The sequence below is a fragment of the Suillus subalutaceus genome, assembly GCF_016647625.1.
Source record: "Suillus subalutaceus strain FC151 chromosome Unknown DFJ58scaffold_175, whole genome shotgun sequence".
NCBI classification, from domain to species: Eukaryota; Fungi; Basidiomycota; class Agaricomycetes; order Boletales; family Suillaceae; genus Suillus; species Suillus subalutaceus.
This window is the reverse complement of record NW_024540424.1, coordinates 18689-39104: the sequence shown is the minus strand read 5'-3', so window position 1 is coordinate 39104 and position 20416 is coordinate 18689. Positions and strand designations below refer to the sequence as shown.

The 20416-nt window shown below is 46.7% G+C and overlaps 6 protein-coding genes across 6 annotated transcripts; 2 read left to right on the top strand and 4 right to left on the bottom strand.

Annotated features, from left to right (window-relative positions):
- Window positions 1–487: 487 nt before the first annotated feature.
- Window positions 488–1867, bottom strand: DFJ58DRAFT_846502 (uncharacterized protein; the record flags this gene model as incomplete). The annotated part of the gene is made up of 6 exons (XM_041393317.1): window positions 488–564; window positions 870–998; window positions 1028–1124; window positions 1172–1240; window positions 1359–1400; window positions 1604–1867. 6 exons carry the CDS (start codon window positions 1865–1867, stop codon window positions 488–490), a joined length of 678 nt encoding a protein of 225 aa, XP_041237574.1.
- A 495-nt stretch (window positions 1868–2362) lies between these two features.
- DFJ58DRAFT_734407 (uncharacterized protein) lies at window positions 2363–3443 on the top strand (the record flags this gene model as incomplete). The annotated part of the gene is made up of 9 exons (XM_041386479.1): window positions 2363–2400; window positions 2449–2538; window positions 2590–2612; window positions 2664–2697; window positions 2761–2830; window positions 2887–2943; window positions 2999–3071; window positions 3124–3181; window positions 3233–3443. The coding sequence occupies 9 exons, from the start codon at window positions 2363–2365 to the stop codon at window positions 3441–3443; spliced, it is 654 nt and encodes a 217-aa protein (XP_041237573.1).
- Window positions 3444–4530: 1087 nt separating this feature from the next.
- Window positions 4531–6675, bottom strand: DFJ58DRAFT_146835 (permease for cytosine/purines, uracil, thiamine, allantoin-domain-containing protein). The gene is made up of 11 exons (XM_041378879.1): window positions 6552–6675; window positions 6413–6502; window positions 6272–6355; window positions 6196–6219; window positions 6083–6142; window positions 5878–6034; window positions 5800–5831; window positions 5532–5744; window positions 5438–5483; window positions 5107–5384; window positions 4531–5051 (listed from the first exon to the last, which is right to left on the bottom strand). The coding sequence occupies exons 2-11, from the start codon at window positions 6424–6426 to the stop codon at window positions 4943–4945; spliced, it is 1017 nt and encodes a 338-aa protein (XP_041237572.1). The 5' UTR covers window positions 6427–6502; window positions 6552–6675; the 3' UTR covers window positions 4531–4942.
- Window positions 6676–8356: 1681 nt separating this feature from the next.
- DFJ58DRAFT_718883 (purine-cytosine permease) lies at window positions 8357–10500 on the bottom strand (the record flags this gene model as incomplete). The annotated part of the gene is made up of 11 exons (XM_041384542.1): window positions 8357–8682; window positions 8736–8797; window positions 8853–9130; window positions 9184–9229; window positions 9278–9490; window positions 9546–9577; window positions 9624–9780; window positions 9829–9888; window positions 10016–10099; window positions 10160–10249; window positions 10460–10500. 11 exons carry the CDS (start codon window positions 10498–10500, stop codon window positions 8357–8359), a joined length of 1389 nt encoding a protein of 462 aa, XP_041237571.1.
- A 913-nt stretch (window positions 10501–11413) lies between these two features.
- DFJ58DRAFT_908293 (uncharacterized protein) lies at window positions 11414–13355 on the bottom strand (the record flags this gene model as incomplete). Its single annotated transcript, XM_041395101.1, has 6 exons — window positions 11414–11579; window positions 12299–12444; window positions 12499–12545; window positions 12597–12658; window positions 12712–12989; window positions 13299–13355. The coding sequence occupies 6 exons, from the start codon at window positions 13353–13355 to the stop codon at window positions 11555–11557; spliced, it is 615 nt and encodes a 204-aa protein (XP_041237570.1). The 3' UTR covers window positions 11414–11554.
- Window positions 13356–13410: 55 nt separating this feature from the next.
- DFJ58DRAFT_634831 (uncharacterized protein) lies at window positions 13411–14092 on the top strand (the record flags this gene model as incomplete). The annotated part of the gene is made up of 2 exons (XM_041381261.1): window positions 13411–13779; window positions 13835–14092. Coding segments are annotated over 2 exons (627 nt in total), but the record flags the coding sequence as incomplete, so codon positions are not given.
- Window positions 14093–20416: the final 6324 nt, after the last annotated feature.

Here is a 20416-nt window from a genome sequence, read left to right as displayed (position 1 = left end):
CATTGTCGATCTCAGAAAAAGCTGTACCCCAGATAGCTGCATCAGCAATTGGATCTGAAACAAAAGCGAGTGAGCAAATATGGTATGGTCAGACACGCTATATATATATTCTGTAGACACAGTTAGGCGTGTGCTTGGCCATCTTGAGAAAGTGATCGTCAGGCCGTCTGGTACAATCTGGCCTGACGTCAGTCATAGATTTTTGGCAGCAGAGGTCTACATACCAGCTTCGGAAACCAAATGGCTTGACGGCTTGTGTAATGAGGTGACCGTGGTTGCAGGGTAGAACAGAGTGAACATCACAATATCAATCGTAATTTATGAATGACATCCAGATGTTCACTGAAAGACCTGCCTCCGCATCTAGCATAGAATTTATGCTTGAAGTTTCCAAAGTATCGACTGTTCGACATCACGAACTCCTACTGGATACTCACCACTATAGCTTGGCAGCGTTCTGGAGAACAACGCTCCCAAGGCTAAACGCTTAGGATAAGATGAGACCGAAGATGGACTCTTTTGTGCCAGCGAGGAAGACATGGTGTGGTCCGAGAGAAAACATAGCTGCGCAAGACGATGTGAGGGCATCGGTATCTCATGGCATAAGGTCGAAGTGACACAAATTTAAGATTAAGCTCTGATCAGCCGTGTGAATGTTACTATCGCACCCCACAGAAGTCGACACTTTCGCAAAACTCGTATTTCTAGCTACTTCGTAGATATCATTCTCTCTCTAATATATATAACTCATTATGAGGTTGAACGACCATGATTGAAGCAGAATCGAGTGAGATAGTTGAAAATGCTGAAGTCACTCAGAAATGTCACCTGCCGATATGTGTCATGACGGAGTTTCAAACTGCACATACCCACTTTGCTGCCAACTGGTGCTGGGTGCAGCACAGTGCACTGCTGGTCATGGAGCTGGTCCGCCGCGATTCGCAAGTCGAGAGGTGGGGTGGTCGAGGAACCCAGGGTGAGAATCAAAGAGTTCCTTGCTGACACCGAAAATCATCACTTTACTAACAAACTATGTTTTTCTGCACTCTTCCAGACAGGAAAAACACGTTCGAAGAATTCAACCACTGCATGTGCAGCATGATGCCATCATCAACAGGACCTCTCTACAATGCGCCATCCGGCGGTCCCAATATTGCATTATCGAACTTACATAGACAACCTCAGCATCCATGCAATCTACATGGTCTCCCTCATCTACCTCAATTTTACAACCACAGCACTAATAATGGCTACCCTCATACTTAGACATATCTACTAGTAAATACTGTACTTGCTTGCTCACTCCGAATACTGACTGGTTTGTCAGTATTCAGCGTGAGCGAGCAAGTACAGCTGACCTTGCGCTCTTGCTTGACTGACGAGTTGACTTTGAAACCAGCCTATGTGACATTTGCGTGACTGCCGACTTCTGCAGTGGGTGCCTGGAAGGGATGTTCAAGTCGGACTAAAGTTTAAGTTAAGTTAAGTTATGTAAATCAAGCTTAGGTTTGGACGTTAACTTCATCACATCGCATTTCTACTACATGCAGATCCACTGGCAGCACATAGTAGAGTCTCTCAGGTTAGTACTGTCGAAGCTCACTATACTCGGTGTGGGTTTACAACGTCGATCGTTCAAGTCTCTTTCTGTCATATCATGTCGTCTCATTCCTACCGATTTCGTGTAGACCCAGCCTTGGATCTTGGTAGTAACCCCACCGTTCAAATGAGGAGTGCTGTCCCCTCTTGTCCCACTCATTTTATTGTTTGCGGCAAAACCCAGGCAACATGAAATCCGAAAAGGATTGAGGAACAGGAACGGTGAGGCAGGCAAGACTGTCAATGATGTGGCGTCCACGAGCGGCATTATGCACCTGAACGTGGTACCAACGGCGGTTCCGAGCTTCCGATTGAAGGTGGTGGAGAGGATCAAGGAGGAGCTGCCACTGGCTATATACCAACCAAGGAAAGTCTTTTTAGGCTGGCAGCGCTCGGACGTCGAAGACGAGACGGAGTTCTCAAGTCTCTATTGGCTTATAAGGAAAGGCTAAGGGGAAACTGGATAGATAACTAACCGATGTAAGGGGAGGGTATAATGCATCCCCAGCGGCAGGTACGAAGATGGGAAGGCCCGCTAAGAAGGGGCTGCTTTTGGCCAAGCAAGCAGGTAAGGGGTGGTGTAATGCATCTAAGTAGTACTAACTAGGTCAAGGTTCTGCAGAAGATACGAAGGTACAGAAAAGGCCCCATATAACCAGGGAATAGATACAGCCTCTGACCGCCGACCCGAAACATATAAAGACCTTTCTGAGTCTCTGACTCAAGAACTCGAAGTATTTCGATAATCACTCAACCTCAAGCAATGGCATCCGCCTTCGTCAGAGACTTAACCTTTCAGACGTGAGTGTCGCTGCGCTGCCCTCATTAATTCTGACACGGCTGTCTCAGTGATGATCTTGGCAAGGAGGCGACGCTTGTGCTCATGTTCCATAGCGACATGGAGTGTATCTACCATAAGTCGTTTCCTGTTATTTGGAGGTCAGGATTCCCGCTTTTGCTTCGATGACTCTAACTCTTGCAATATTTCAGGACTACCTCATTCGGAGAGATGGGTGAGTGTTGTCCGCCTCACTTGTAAACTTACCTATGACCCCTCGTCTCAGGTCGGTACAGCATGCGCGTGACCTACACGAATCAGTAAGTGTCTGTTTGGTACGGGACCCAAATCATGCTCATAAACTGGACTCGTTCAACTTATAGACTTGCTTTCTCTCGAGTGCAGATCAAGGATGGGAACGTAGTTGACACTGGAACTCACACCCAGATCGATGTGAGAGGCTCCCATCTACTCTGAAATTCCTAGCATAAACGCAAGGTATCATGCAGAACGGCAAACAAACCACCTTGACCCAGACGTATGACGGCTTCGAGTTTTCGTTTTCTGTAAGCCTATCTGTTGTCAGTCATAATCCTGACAGCTCACAAATAAATTGTGTAGGTCCCTAAGCATGGACTCCCTGGTTACCTGGAGGCCATCAACGAGACTGGATTTGTTCAGGACATTGCAATAAGTTTGTGACTCCCAGTTTCTTGCTCTTTCTCGCCTCAATGCATCTCACCCAGGCACTATGAACCCGGGAGACTCAAAGCCCAAGCCGGTGCTCTACTTCAAGGACGTTGAGTATGTCATCTTCTTTTCATTTCCCTCCAGAGTACTCACAGTGCAAAACAGAGACGGCAGTGTAGTCAAGGCCAAGTTTGCTCCGATTATTCGCGCCTATATCTCGTCGGACCATCAAGAGACCTCAGTCTTACAAGGTGCCATTTGCACCGATTCGATCTGGGAACAAGATCTCGCCCAGCTTCCTGAGTGTACCACCTTGACACTCAGACGGGAACCAGCCACTGGACATTACACGATCACTCAGGAAGGTGTAATTTAATATACTCGGATAGTCGTTCTCTGTATCTCAAGGTTCTCCCTCTTTTCGTGGAATCCTCATTGAGTCCAACAGCCTGATCTAGTAACTTGTGATCGTTCGACAGATGCGCTAGATTGATTGGTGCGTATTGAAGAAATTGTCGTTTGCGACGTCTGCTGGTTATTGCATGCGACTCGATCGGTGGTCAACCTATTGCACAGTAGGTTTAGAGCAATTGCAAATGACTAGAGAGCTCAACCGCTTGCTGACTATGAGCAGACGAGACTCATAGGCTCAGGACGGACAAGGCTCGCTGCACTAGGCTATGCTTTACACACTGCCTGGCAGTTATGCTAAGTAACTTTTGGCTACCACAGCATATGCCGCATGCGAGCCAGGCTGGTTACCGTATATAGGTCGGGTGCCTCTCTGTCTAACAATCCTGCTACCGGCGTCTGTGGCAGCTCTCCATAAGGCTATGTGCGTATCTCGTCATACTACACACGTCACGCCACATATGATCTACCGGACCTCCTCAGGTTTCAACAGTAACGTAAACACAGCATCCTGCTGTACAAGCCACCTAGCGCCACCCGCACCAAAATGGAGGATTACCGGCATCGAGCTCAAGTTGACGCGCGCCATTTTATCGAATGCTTCGACAGCTCACAGCTTTGTGCCCGCCCCCCCGTTTCCTCCTGTACCAGCGCCCCCTTCTCGTGCACGCCTGACGCTGTTAGTATTGCAAGTGTCTGTTCATGGTCGTTTGACAACGACAGCGAAGGTCAGTAGGCACAGGTCGTGACACCGACATTGTAGAGTCTGGCTATTGGAGAGTACCATTAATACGGTGTTCTACATCGATGCGGAGATACCACATTTTGCGATAATCCTGTTCCCAATGGGTTCCCATCATACCCGTGATTTCGCCGATCCGTGTACTTATAAGTAGCTCAAAAATTCGCAACGGCAGCAGTCGCCGCCATCACGTCATGTGCGATTACATGATCAAGTGTGGTGTAAGTATATCCAGGTCAGATATTCGTCGTCGTCGTCGTCGTCGTCGTCATCGAATATTCAAATTGACAGAAGGATCGAGGCCTCAGAGTTGGCACCAATCAAAAAATAACTTGTCTCTAATCAAATACAATTCATGTACACGTCGATATAAGTACTAGTGAGCATTTTTACCCATCTTCTTGTACAGTATTTTCTCGAAACTCCTCGCCAACGCATAGGTGATAGCTCCCACAACAAACCCTACGAACACACCAACATCTCCACTGCCCTGCCTCGCAACTGATCCTACATACCAAGCCTGTGACATGAACGGAACAAGAGCTCCACACGCGCACACGAAGGCCACGACCGCAGGAATACCACTAGGCAAAAGAGTATACGAATCCCAAGTCGAGATGGGATATTGATCCTCAGAAAACGAGGCTCGCCGAAATAACACATGCTCTGTGAGTACTATCGCAGAGAATGCTGATGACCAATATCCAATGATGTCTGAGAGATCAGCATGTTAGCGCAAACAATAGACACCGGTATTTGGGACTTGTACTAAGGATGTCGACAAAGGTAGCATAAAACCTTTTGGCACCAATAATGGCCACTGGTATCAGGCTTGAACCCAAATCATGAGCATCCCCGAGGCTTGTATCCATTTGATGACACTCACATTCCCTCTGAGACGAGGATATATACCCATCTGGGAACCGCACCAAACCACGCAGCAATAGCCATGAAACTGGTGCTGAACGTATACATCGTTGGTGCACAGGCACTGGTTACGCTGAGAGCGACCAAAGCAGTCAGGATTTCTCCAAATGCGCCTGTAGGTAACAAGACGCTGTGCAACAAGCCACCGATGGAAGAGCTATCATCGAATCCTGCATTCCAAGCAGGCACGCTCGGAGCTGCTGCTGCGAATGCGGCACCCAGAGCCTGACCAGTCACCTTTACAAAAGAAAATTGTCAAGGTACAACTGATACCAACATAAATGGCTTACACTAGACACGAAGAACCCAAGATATGTGTAGATAAAAATTCTGGCACTATCGGAATGTCAAGGAGAGCCCTGGTGATAGCCCGGGAAAGCTCACGAAGAAGCATCAGGGCTATGGTATATGCCATAGTCAGAGATCATGGTACTCCAGCTGATCATATTAGATGCGAGAAAGGATGCAAAAGATATGACATTAGCAGGTGTTGCTGGAGGGACAGGAGCCGATAGGTTTTCGCGTAGTTGTGGATAACCGATAGCCAGCATGGCGATAAAAGCAATTACATTCGGGATCCAGGCAACACTTTCGTACCTATGAATCAATATTCCGTTAGAATTCTGGATGATTGATGTTGGAGTGATCCTACCAATGGATAACGCGGTATCCACAGAAAGTGACCTTGAAACCTGTCATTTTTAGTGCAGCAGGAGGAATTCCAACGTACCACAAGAGATGTGATACCAATGATGACGATACCAAGAGTATCATTAAGTTGAGGAGACAAGCTAGCTATCGTTTGTCCGCCAATAATGCAGTTCAGAATAAGGAAGCCTTCGGATGTGATAACATTCAAGACGGCCGGTATGATGGCACCGAAATACCTTGGTATCGGTCAGGGAATGATACTGGCAATCGGAAAAATAACTCGCCCCCATGAGAACCTTGCTTGCACCATAGCTCGCATGCCAAGCTTTGGCCCGAAAATGGCACTAGCGCATTATGGGGTCCCTGGAAATGCGCAGAGAGGAATAGCAAAACCCACAATAATCCTGGCGATAAACAGCATCTAGCTGAAGGTCAATCGCTGCAGATCGAGATTTCGTGAACTATTGACTTACACTAGGTTAACGATGACGATGATAGCTATGGAGTCGCGAACTCCCAGGGAAAAAAATGCAGGGCCAGCAGCGCCGGTGCTGGATCTGGAGTTGAGTGGATTAGGGGATAGCGCCAGAATTAAGATAACACTGAAAACATACGACAAGATATTCATGGAAGAGGAAAACCAAATGAAAAACAACTGGTACCACCGAGTCTCGAGACGTTCCTCTGTTGGCACCGGCACGATGCTGATCAAAAAATCAGTAAAATGTATCACAACATCTCCATCTCACTCACCCATGAGTTTCAATTCCATACCGAGAAAGTAACTGAGTGGCACGTCTGAGGAATCCTATGTGATTGCGACTGTCCTCCACACTATCATCCCTGATATGCTCATCAGAGGACACACTAGGTGTGGAATGGCAGTTCAACGGACCTGTCCTGTTTCTCCTCCGCCGCGTAAGACTGCATTGCGTGAGTAAGTAATTGACCTGTTTCAGTTTGGTCGATCGATGTGCAACGGCGTCAGTGAGAAAGTAATAGATGAAGTTGGGTGCCCATTCCTATTACTAAATATCGTTAGCTAGCGAAAGTAAAGGAAATGGGATCCGATTACCGTGAGTCCGTGACGAATAGGATTATATGCCGCATATATCAAAACAGCATGATCAATCAAGCTTCTCGATCTGTTTCGTCCCCAAGCCTTCAAAGCTTCAAGTTGGGAATGACGCGGCATGATTCGGTGAACATATCTCTGATAGTAGTTGGTATTCTACCCCGAAGCGAGGTACGGAGTGTAGGATTAGGATTATGTTTATGCATTTCGAGACTTTGCTTTGTGTCGCGGTCTAGGCTAACCCGAGAAAGAAGACGTACTAGTAGTAGAAGGACATCCAGGACCAGAGCCTAGGGCATCTAGTTTGTTTCAGCCGAGGACATCCAGGGAATGGACACTCTGGGGCTTAGTAAAGTCTCGGACTCTGGAGGTTTCGTCATATTACATACACACGTCACGCCACATATGATCTACCAGATCCCCTCAGTAACATAAATATAGTACAAGCCACGAGCTCGTGCGCGAACTTTTGAACTGGATCTCCCTGAGATGACATACTGACACGATACATACTATGCATGCAACGTTTTAGTGTCTTCTATTCTGGCGACATCCATTCCTTTCTAAAATAAAGCGGCCATTTCTTTTGGCTCAAACGAAATAGATCCACATCACAACGACAGGCTACAAGCACTGTATCAGGCGGTGCTAACACACTGCCGCAATGACTCGGATGTCCACTCCTCGATGTCATGTTCTCCATCCATTGCACGTACATTATCCACCTTAGCGGTCGAATCGTGTACAAGGTTGCACATCAGCGAACAAGCAAATGAACGCGCTGATGATTCCTTGTGACAACGGTAGCCTCCAAGAGAAGACACCCCCGTGCCAGGCAACCGAAGGCAGTCACTCCTCCTCAGATATCACGGTAAGTAAAACGACAGCCATGCTGTAAAGTACCTAGCACCACCCGCACCAAAATGGAGGATGACCGGCATCGAGCTCAAGCTGAAAGACGTAGTGTTTCATCGGGCGCCTCGAGAGCTCGTAGATTCGTGCCCACACACCATTTTTCCCTGTACCGGCGTCCCATTCTCGTGTACGCCTGACCCTCACTCAGGCTGTCATTGCAAGTGTCTGTTCATGGCCCGCGTTTGACAATGACATCGAAGGTGGGCGTGCAGGCAGAGGTCGTGACATCGATATTATGGAGGGCTATTGGAGAGTACCATTAATGTGCTGTTCTATATCGATGCGGAGATACCACATTTTGCGGTGACCCTCTTCCCAAAGGGCTCCTATCATACCCGTGATTTCGCTGGTCCGTGTACTCCCAAGCGGCTCAAAATATCGCAGCGGCAGCAGTCTTGATCAAGTGTGGGGTAAGTAAATCTAGGTCATATATGTCGTCATCGAATATTCAAGTTTCTAGAAGGATCGAAGCCTCGGAGTTGGCACGGATCCAAAAATAACTTGTCTCTTATCAGTTGCAATGTCAAAAGGCAGTCAAAGGCAACTCACGCACATGTTGATGTAAGTACTAGTACATCTTTCTGTACAGTATTTTCTCGAAACTTCTCGCCAACGCATAGACGATAGCTCCCACCACAAACCCTACGAACACACCAACGTCTCCACTGCCCTGCCTCGCTACTGGTCCTACATACCAAGCCTGTGACATGAATGGAACAAGAGCTCCAGCCGCGCACACGAAGGCCACTACTGCGGGAATACTGCTAGGCAAGAGAGCATATGAAGCCCAAGTCGAGATGGGATATTGATCGTCGGAAAATGAGGCTCGTCGGAATAACATATGCTCTGTGAGTATTATCGCACAGAATATTGATGACCAATATCCAACGATGTCTAAGATCAGCATGTTAGCGCTAACAATAGACACTGATATTTGGAACTTGTACTAAGGATGTCGACAAAGGTAGCGTAAAACCTTTTGGCACCAATAATGGCCACTGGTATCAGGCTTGAATCCAAATTATGAGCATCTCCGAGGTTTACATCCACTTGATAACACTCACATTCCTTCCGAGATGAGGACAAATACCCATCTGGGCACCGTAGAAAACCACGTAGCAATAGCCATGAAACTGGTGCTGAACGTATACATCGTTGGTGCACAGGCACTGGATATGCTGAGAGCGACCAAAGCAGTCAGGATTTTTCCAAATGCACCTGTAGGTAACAAGACGCTGTGTAACAAACCACCGACGGAAGAGCTGTCATCGAATCCTGCATTCCAAGCAGGCACGCTCGGAGCTGCTGCTGCGAATGCTGCACCCAGAGCCTGACCAGTCACCTTTTCAAAATAAAATTGTTAAGATGCAACTGATACCGACATAAATGACTCACATTAGACACGAAGAACCCAAGATATGTGTAGATAAAAATTCTGGCACTATCGGAATGTCAAGGAGAGCCCTGGTGATAGCCCGGGAAAGCTCACGAAGAAGCATCAGGGCTATGGTATATGCCATAGTCAGAGATCATTGGACACCAGCCGATAATGTTAGATGCTAGAAAGGATGCAAAAGATATGACATTAGCAGGTGTTGCTGGAGGGACAGGGGCCGATAGGTTTTCGTGTAGTTGTGGATAACCGACAGCCAGCATGGCGATAAAAGCAATTACATTCGGGATCCAGGCAACACTTTCGTACCTATGAATCAATATTCCGTCAGAATTCTGGATAATTGGTGTTGGAGTGGTCCCACCAATGGATAACGCGGTATCCACAGAAAGTGACCTTGAGATCTGTCAACTTTGGTGCAGCAGGAGGAATTCCGACATACTATAAGAGATACGATACCAAGGATAACGATACCAAGAGTATCATTAAGTTGAGAAGACAAGCTAGCTATCGTTTGTCCGCCAATAATGCAGTTCAGAATAAGGAAGCCTTCCAAGGAGAAAGCATTCAAGACGGCCGGTATGATGGCACCGAAATATCTTGATATGTATCAGAGAATGATACTGGCAATCGGGAAAATAACTCACCCCCATGAGAACCTTGCTTGCACCATGGCTCGCATGCCAAGCTTTGGCCCGAAAACAGCACTAGCGCAATATGAAATCCCTGAAAATGCGCAGAAGAATAGTAAAACTCACAAGAATCCTGGCAATAAACAACATCTAGCCGAAGGTCAATCGCTGCAGATCGAGATTTTGTGAGCTGTTGACTCACACTAGGTTAACGACGATGATAATAGCTAAGGAGTCGCGAACTCCCATGGAAAAAAATGCAGGGCCAGCAGTGCCAGTGCTGAATCTGCAGGTGTTAGGTGAATTAGAGAATAGTGCCAGAATTAGGACAGTACTGAAACCGTACGACAAGAGATTCATGCAAGAGGAGAACCAAACGAAAAACAACTGGTACCACCGAGTCTCGAGACGTTCCTCTGCTGGCACCGGCACGATGCTAATCCAAGGATCAGTAAAAATGCTAAGACAGGTATCACAACATCTCCATCTCACTCACCCACGAGTTTCAATTCCATACCGAGAAAGTAACTGAGTGGTACGTCTGAGGAATCCTATGTGATTGCGACTGTCCTCCACTCTATCATCCCTGCCAGTGAAATGTTCACATCAGAGGACACACTGGGTCTGGAATGGCAGTTCAACGGACCTGTCCTCAGGCAGTTTCTGCTCCGCTGCGTAAGACTGCATTGCGTGAGTAGTAATCGACCTGTTTCAGTTTGGTCGCTCGATGTGCAACGGCGTCAGTGAGAAAGTAACAGATGCAGTTGGGTGCCTATTCCTATTACTAAATGTCGTTAGCTAGCGGACTCGGAAGTAAAGTGAATGGGATCCGATTACCGTGACGAATAAGATCATATGCCGCATATATGAAAACAGCATGATCAATCGAGCTTCTCGATCTGTTTCGTCCCCAATTCTTCAAAGCTTCAAGTTGGGAACGACGCGGCACGATTCAGTGAACATATCTCTGACAGTTGGTATTCTACCCCGAAGCGAGGTATGAGTGTAGGGTCAGAATTATGTCTATGCATTTCGAAACTTTGCTTTTTGTCATGGTCTAACCAGATGTAGGAGGACATCCAGGAAATGAATCAAAGTCTGGAGCGTGGAGCGGACTCTGGGGCATTTGCTTTGTTTCAGCCGAGGACATCCAGGAAATGGACGGCCAACTAGTCTCGGGCGGACTCTGGATCTGAAGCCAGGGCATTTGGTTTGTTTCAAACGGTCATCATTGGCCGACATACCACGTAAGCAGCATGATCACAGCCACCGCGATCTCCGAGAGTCTGTCACCACCATAAGCCAGAGGTACTGACGCGTTGACACGATCTATGTCAGCAGTGTACCACCAAGTCAGTCATCCTGTCACCTGACCTGGATATCAGCAACCTGTTGACCTCGCTCCAGGGGCATCCAACTGTAACACTCACATATTTCATTTGTTGACCTTGCAAGTTTCATGCGCTGCGCTAGCTTATCTGCCTGTCCCGACACATGATGCTTGTGTTACCTATTTTTACTCCTGACCCTTATGAAACTTTCGTTTGGCTTGTTACTCTCGCGTGATTGCAGACGAAGCCAACATCGCTTACATGTGCTACATAAGACAAGTGTGTAGGTGACAGAACCGATAAATCAAAGTGCGAAACATATAGAAGGCTGTTCTATAATAGAACCAACAAATCAAGTAGTGGGACAAATCAATGAATTTGAGCGAGTGAAGGAGGAGCGCGACGAAAAATCATATGCGCCTGCTTCTTGCTGACCTCACCTAAGGCATGGCACCATGCAGTGAGGTATTTTAACCAGAGGCCGCCTTGAGTCCCCCCTGGTTGCTTGTGGATCTAGAGGATGGTTGGCTCAGTCCACGGGTATGCAGGAAGAAGAGCGGGCGGGTGGGAAACACAGGAAGATGAGAAATATGGACGGGAAGGACAGTGGATCATAAGCTGTAGACTTGAGGCGGAGCACGAACACAGTAATATTCCAATGGCAGCTGCATTCTGGCGGGCAGGCGAGCACTGAGCACATTGCGAGGTTGCGAAGCTGAGCGCTGAGCTTTGTCATCAAGCGGTGTTTAAACTCAGCTGGACTCTGCCGGACTTGCCGATGGCCCCAGTGTCTAAAGCCCTGACTTTCTGGCCCCTTCAGAGCTTCCACCACAAAACTATTTGCTTCGATAAAACAAACATGTTTTTGTCACCACTACCAGGACCGCTGCACGACAGCAAATACAAAGTTACTGCTGCATGCCACACATATGTTCGAGTTACATGATTTGTCCATTGTAAACTGACATTCAATTTTTGAATTTCCGAAATCTATCTTGTCTCTTCGACGTCAACTGAGAGCAGTTCGTCACGGTGTACATGCTGTTTGCTTTAGAAATGACTACTGCTACTAGGCATCTGATTTACTCATCTTCTTGTACCATGATTTTTTGAAACCCCTTGCCAATGCATATGTGATAGCCCCCACCACAAACCCTACAAACACCCCAACATCTCCACTCCAATGCCTTGCAACTGGTCCTACATACCAAGCCTGTGACATGAATGGAACAAGGGCTCCACAGGCACACACGAAGGCCACGACTGCAGGAATACTACTAGGTAACAGAGTATATGAAGCCTAAGTCGTGATGGGATATTGATCCTCAGAAAACGAGGCCCACTGAAATAACACATGTTCTGTAAGAACACCAAATACTGATGACCAGTATCTGATGATATCTGAGGAATTATCATTTTAGCAATAGACACTGCAATATTTGGGACTTGTACTCAAGATGTCAATAAAAGTGGTATAAAATGTTTTGGCACCAACAATGGCCACTGGTATTAGACTTCAACACAAATAATGAGCATCACAGGGTTTCACGATGCTGAAGATACTTACATTCCTTCAGAGATAAGAATATATACCCATCTTGGCACTGTAGCAAACCATGGAGTGACAGCCATGAAACTGGTGCTGAATGTATATATAGTTGGTGCACAAGCACTGGGTGTGCTGAGAGCAACCAGAGCAACCAGAAGTTTTCCAAATGCGCCTGTAGGTAGTAGCACACTATATAATAAGCCACCAATGGAAGAGCTGTCATCGAATCCTGCATTCCAAGCAGGCACATTAGGAGCTGTGGCCGTGAACGCAGCACCGAGGATGTGGGCAGTCACCTTTTCAAGATGTTATGATGACACTAGTAACAATACATTGGGGGCTCACACTAGTGGTGAAAAACGCGAGATATGTGTAGAGAAAAATTCTCACACTATAAGGATATTGAGGAGAGTCCATCATCAGCAAAACCCTTGTGCGATTTGAGGTGACGTGCAGTATCACACAGCACCATACAGCAACTGCAGCATCACAGTGAAGTCCCCTCCTGTGCAGCGGAGCCACAGTGCCACACAGTGCCACACAGTGCCACACAGTGCTGCCAATCTGACTCAAGCTGTGCAGGAATTCATTTGTTGTGGACACACAATTTTCACAAACAATTGGCTCCCCGATGAAGAATCATCGCAGCAAGTCCCAGACATCATGGGTGTCGTGCACTGTATTGATCAGCTCAGCAATGACAAAAGTTTCATTTGGTGGCTTGTTGAAGTGGGTTTCAGCCAAAGTGATGTATCTATCATGCGTAAATTTGGGCACATGGTGAAGAACAACTCGGATATCAAGACACTAATTAGGATATTGATCGATGAGGATGGCATATTTCAAGGCCCTGAAGAGCACACTCAGGTCGCAAAGTCGCTTCGCAAATCTGGATCATGGATGAACTGCAAGAAGTTCAAGAGCCTTGTTCCGCCCAAAACATCTGACACAATGTACAGGCCTGTAGTTGTTGGGGGGCACAATTGGTTGAAGTTGAAGGTGGTTAGAATCACAGTATTCTTGAAAGATGAAGCATCAGGCAAATTTCGATTTGATTGGGGGGATCCTGAGCACTATGCTGAAGGGGTATGTCCCGTCTTGTTATGTGTATTATTGCCCATCTTACAATTCAAACCTACAGACTCTCATTCCCAAAGTGGATATGACAAATGTAGATTGCCTACTCAACAGAAGTGCTGTGAACCTCAAGGCCGAGATCATGTCTATCATGGAGGGGTTTGGGCTCGAGCAGAGCATGATAGATAAGGCTCATAATTCCAAACCCGAGTTACCGCTTCACTGGTCCACCACTGCTATGCAGATGTCCTCCACCATTTGCAACACTGCCTACTTCCGTTATATTGACTGGTACAACTACAAACACAGCAACAAGCATAAGGGTGGTGTTAAGACCCTAGCTCAAGGGTTGACAGATCTGAAGGGCTTGGACCCAGCTCATATGCTGTGCCCCTTACCTGAGTATGTGCCCTTAATTTCAGAATGAAGTCCAGATGGAATCTGATGAAGTCCGAAGGACTTCTGGAGGCTGGCTACTCTAGTAGAGTGCTAGAGGACTTCCGGATGAGTGCGGGAAACTTCCGTAGGAGTACAGGAAACTCCGGAGGAGTTTCATCCACTGCATTGGGTCCGAAGGTGAGACTTCCCAAGGTAAGTTCCCTAGGTGGAAACACAGAGGAGAGACTGCAAGGGACAGAGTCCAAAGCAGGATAGGATAGGAGGAGTGGTCCGAAGGTTACATCATCCAAAGGTTATGACGTCTGAAGGTTATGATGTCCAGAGGTCTGAAAGTCAGGAGGACCAGAGGAGCGGACAGGATTAGGACAGGAGGGGAAAGGCTACTATGGACAAGGTCCGGAGTAGAAACAAACAGAGGTAGACTACACTTAAGTAGAGATGGAGTTGACAGGAAGTAGACAGAAGTCTCGGAAAGATAGGAAGTGCCAGAAAGGCAAAACTCTGGCTTAGGGAATCAATCCCTAAGCATGGATGTAGACAGAAGGATAAATCTGGAGGACCAAAAAGTTGGCCTAGGGAATCCTTCCCTAGGCCTAAGGAAAGGTCAGACTAAGATGGACCAGTGAAGTCCGTGAGCAGAATGAGTGAAGTCTAAGGTGCAAGAGAGCAAGTCCATGTTGAAAGAGCAAAGTCTAAGATGATATTCAAACTAAGGAAACTCTACAGGAGTTGTACAGAGGTTTATATACTGGATGGGATCTGAGAGGATCAGTAAGCTGAAGACAAATGCTATGTACGAGCATGTGGAAACATATTGGTAAGTATGAACAGAACATAAGTAAATGAACTCGGAGATGAGACAGAGTACAAGGATCAATAAGCAAGACGGAAACACAGATAACCAAAGTCCAGAGTCACGGGGATTACCATAAGGAGATAGATGCTGATTTAAGGTTTGAGCTTCGGATATGAGTATAGGTTGGATCCGGAGGTCTGGGTATTGGATGAGGCGTCCGGATATCAGATGAGCGGATCCGGAGATCTAGGTGAAGATGGGACTAGGATATGAATCATGGATATAGTCCAATTGTCTAGGGAAGGTAAAGTCCTAGGTAGAATGAGCTCAGATCCAATAGGACCAAGGGTGGACCAATGTGGTGGAGCTGCGGCGGGGGGGGGGGGGGGATTTTACATGTTTTGAAGGTGCTGCAAGGATACACGCACATGGCCTAACTTTCCTGGAGCAATTCAAGGATGATATATATGCACATCATCATAATGATAACTTGTATTATCCATTCGCATCCTTTCAGGACTGGGAGCTCGCCAGTTTTCTACTGTACTTGATGTTGAGTATGGTGGCTATAGATCACTTCCTGGGGATAGAACTGGTATGTTTTCCTTCACCGACTCCAGATTAGCTAGGAATTTAAGTCCTTGACAGATCAAAACCTTACTGCTCTCCTATCGCATGGCAAAAGAGCTACGGGGTTGTGCTGAGCTTCACCTCCAATTACTTCAACATCCTTGACGACATCAAGACTAATACCCTATTTGAATCCGCCCTCCTCTCCACGCAATACACCATTGAAATAGACCACCTTCTCGCCAAATGAGGAGCTCTTTCCAGTGCACTTATCATTAATATAATCTATGCCGCCAATCTCATTGATCAAACCGCTGGTCTTCTCAATGACCCCTGCTATCAGACCATCTTCCATCACCTTCACATACGTATTTGTAATACTGCAGTGTGCCTCATGCCTGCTTCTACTAAAGAGATTATTTGAGAAGCTATCCATATCATCACTGAACAAATTGCAACGAATCCAGTTGCCAGACCCCCATCCCCCCACATCGCAATTCCCATTCCACCTCTGGTCGAGATACCAACTCCCGTTGAGCATACATCTAGCATTCTTGTTCCTCCTGCTGTACCTATCATACCAACTCCTACTACACCTACCCCAGCAACACCTACCACCCGCAGATACCCCACCCATCGACGACTCTCTACCTTCTGGTCCCAAGTGGCAATATTGTGTTATTCCCACCTGATCAGCCAATGAAACTACCTGTGCACCTGTATTGGTGTGATCTGCTGGACTGTATTGAATCACTCTTCAACAATCCTGGATTTGCTAGGGATATCGACCTCATACCTGAATGCATATACACCACGGTGGAGCATACAGTATGGATATATGGTGAGTGGATGACTGGCGAAGCAGCCTGGATGATGCAGGTTCGTACCTTATCGTTTAGTGAGATTATTTGTCTAACTGCCATTGCTTGATTGCAGTCTAAGCTTCCGGAAGGTTCTACATTGCTTGGTGTAATATTTTTGTCTGATAAGACCAATATTATGAACATGACCAGTGGACGCATTGCTCACCCCCTCCTCATCAGCCTTGCCAACATCAAGATGGCAGTTCGAAACAAGGCAGTCATCACACGCTTTCCTTCTCACAGCCCTGCTTCCTATCATTGAATTTTTGCATCTGGTCAAGCGTATGCAAGGTGTTCTAGAAGCTCACCTAATCCATCAATGTCTTGACATTATCCTTGAGCCACTCAAGCAGGCTGCACGCATCGGGCATATAATGTCAGACCCAGTAGGAAACCCCTCGCTGGCATATTGGTCGCGTAAAGGGCAGCGGTTCGTGTAGTGATCTCCTCCTGCAGAAGTAACACACGTTGTTGGAGAGAGGTCGCATCTGGCTATACTCCCTGCTTTACCACAGCTCCGGTGGCGGGTTGCTGAGGTGCGGTTTGCTGGTTAGTTGCGGGTGGGACAGGAGGTGAAACTGCGACTGCCGTAGGCGCAATACTGGGTAGCAGGAATACCACAGCGTTGTATACTTCTTCCAAGGTGTATGGGTCGTCGGGATGATGGTCGACTAACTTGATCTCTAACCTTTGCTTGATGGCGGTATTGGCCGTGGAATGGATACCTTCTAAAAAGTAGCGACCGAGCTCGAGTTCCACTATCCTACTCTTGTCTAGGAGGTATTGCGAAACGTGAAGGAACTTGCGGTAGAACTGTCCGAGTTCCTCCTTCGAGCAAATCGGTTTGCGGACTTGTTCCCTGCAAAGGTTTTCCAAATCAGTGCGTGCATAGCGATGATCGCCTTCGCATCCTGGGTACATAGCCTTGATGGCATTGACAAACTTGTCCCAATCTTTACCTTTCGCAGCAGGTCTTGATGCCCATGTTTCTGACTCGTCTACGGGCACGTATCGGATCGCAGCCTTGATGCGCTGCTCAACGGTAAGTCCTGCATAGTCAGCAAGTAATTCCACATCCTCAAAAAATGGTATGAGGCGCATTGGGGTGCCATTGAATTTTGGCGCAGCGTCGGTTCCTCTAAGAGGCATCTTGAATGGTGCAGAAGACATGTTGGCGGGTTGGACAGGTTGAGCAGGTTGAGCTAAAAGAGCGGGTTGCACGACTGGAGGAAGGGCGGTAGTAAATGGTGCTGTCGAGGAAGACGCGGTATGAATAGCGGGGTCGGGTATGGAAGGCGGGAGAGTGCTTAGTTGCTTTCGCGGAGACAGGATAGAGCTAGGTATGAATGAGGCGGGTATGAAAAGGTTCTGCCTTTTGGGCGAATTGTCGCGAGATGGTGTAGAGGGGGTGAGTGATGATGCGGTGGAGGGAGTGTCTACAGTAACGAACAGAACTCGAGGGAGCGGAAGGTAATGTGATGTTAATTGTCCAAGGGGTTCTTCCTCTTCTTTGAAGTCGGGAGTGAGATGGCGGATAACAGTAGCTTCCGAAGATGAGCGGGATCGCGAGTCAAATGCAGTGTGCTCGACTTCTTCATTGGTGGAATCTATTACTGAGTAGAAAAAATCTTCTTGCGAAATGTCACTAAGGTCGCGAGGTTTTCGGGTCTTGGTAGGTCTAGGTGGTGTGCCTTCCAGCTTCAAATGGCCCCCTTGCGGTGGGCTCCAGTTGTGAAAGAGAAATAGCTACTAGGCTGGTTAGAAACTAGCGCTACTTATCCAAATAGGTGCGAGTGTAGTATTCGACCCAAGAGGACTGCTATTGAAGCAACTCCCTACAAATATGCAAGGGTAGCGATAGCGCTGTGAAAGAGTAATAGCTACTAGGCTGGTTAGAAACTAGCGCTACTTATCCAAATAGGCGTGAGTGTAGTATTCGACCCAAGAGGACTGCTATTGAAGCAACTCCCTTCAAGTATGCAAGGGTAGCGATGATGCGAAGGGCTAATAACCTATAGCGACCTAAGACCAAAAACCAATGAGTAGCAGCTGTAGCAATCAGCGACTAGCGGCAAGTGAGTTCCAACAGAGAAACGTGTGTATAAGTGAGGAGCGCTATGCAAGTTGTCCTATGCGATAGCGCTATGCGACGTCCGACTAGTGACAGCGAGAAGAAATCAAAAGAAGGGAAAGCGAGGAATAAGGTATGATAGTGCAAGTGGAATGCCCGATAGTGACTAGATTATAGCTCGACTACTGATAGCGATCCCTGACGTTGCGAAAATCAAACTTATGAGGGAACTCTAGCAACGCGCACTCAAGGCAAGTCAAGCGACACGCGATCAGAGAGATTGGCAAGAGCGGAATTGATTGCACCAAAACTAGGATATAGCGACTAAAGTGACTCCGACACCAGCAAAGGTCCAGGGAAGGGAAGTACTGTACTATATGTAGGACGGGTCATTTTATCATACTGCATAGGGGTTCGGGATGTGTAGGCGAGTATAGTAGCGACACTGGCGAGGGCACGACGTAGCGACAGGTAATAGAACATGCAGCGCTGCGGAGCATGAGGACACATGTAATAAGACCTGCGACTGATGAGTAGTGACATTTAAGGAAATATAATGCACCAGCGGAGGTAGGTGGACATAGGCAGGACATGGGAGGGCAGAACACCTAGACGTCGGACGGGGTAGCGCGCTATGGGAGAAAAGTGGTTCCAAAGCGGATAGCTTGGGAGCTGAATAGCGCTGGTGACTAGCGTCTTACTCTTTTCTTCTAGGCAAGTCAAAATATGGCTATGACATTCATACGCGCCTAGCGCTGGTATGATTGTCACAGCACGATGTCTTACTAGGATGTGAAAGGCAAGAAAATCACCAAATTTCACAATCCTCCACGGTCAACGGTTCAGACAATTACCAACGGTTGATAACGTGGTCGTTCAGTGGGGGACGAGGTGTGTTGAACTTTTCAAGCGAACGCTAGTGATGTAAAAGGGGCAAAGAAATGATAGAAACTAATAACAATAGAAACCAATAGTAGCACAAGATAGTGCCATAACCTTTAGAATAATGTGTTGCAGCTGTATGCAATGAACTAGAACTATACTATATCCCTCTTGGATATTCTTTACTTATACTTCAGCAATAGAGAACAAATTCACTAGCGGGATCGTCCCAATACATGGCCTCGAAACCAACTCTCTGCTGCTCAGGATCTCACAATGAGTAATGACGCAGTCCAGAATAGAGTACACCTTCTTGATGTAGTCTTAAGTGGCCAAGCTCTTAATATTCGTTGACAGATTGTAGGTCTTATTTGTGTCTACCCTAATTGATGAATAATATACGAGATTCTCCCCACAGAACTTTTCCTGTGTCTAAAAGAGAACTAGAATGATTGAAGACGATAGAATCAAAGTTGGCTCAAGAATGTGGCCAGATACTTCTGAAGAATGTGAAGTATAATGTCAAAACAATGGAGCTAAATAAGCTAATATTTCTCCTGATATTCACTTGAATGTTCACTCAAATAATGGGGACAAAGAATCTAAGGGGTGAAAGAATGTTCCCCTACGTTCTCCTAACTGTGCTTCACTCTGTTAATACTTGGGAATCAAATTGATTGCTTCAAAAGAGGGGAAAATGAGCCCCCTTATATACTACTGGACTAGTGGCTGTGCCACTGATTACTAATGTACTATAGAATATTCCAGAATGTGTCAGAATTATTGAGAAAGAGCTATAGAATGTCATGGAATGTCATAGAATAAGTTAGTAAGAAAGATGACTCAGTATGAGTCATAACAAACATGACTCATTATGACTCATTGTGACTCATTGTGACTCATCTGTTTGGTTACCAATCCAAAGTTGTTTATTTGTATTGTCAACTCATTTGGTACCACAGCTTTAAGTACACAAATACAAATGAAGTGGCATGGCATATATTTGTCATAGGGGTAAAAAAATAAAGAATTATAGAAAGGATAAAGGGTACGTTAAGTATTTAA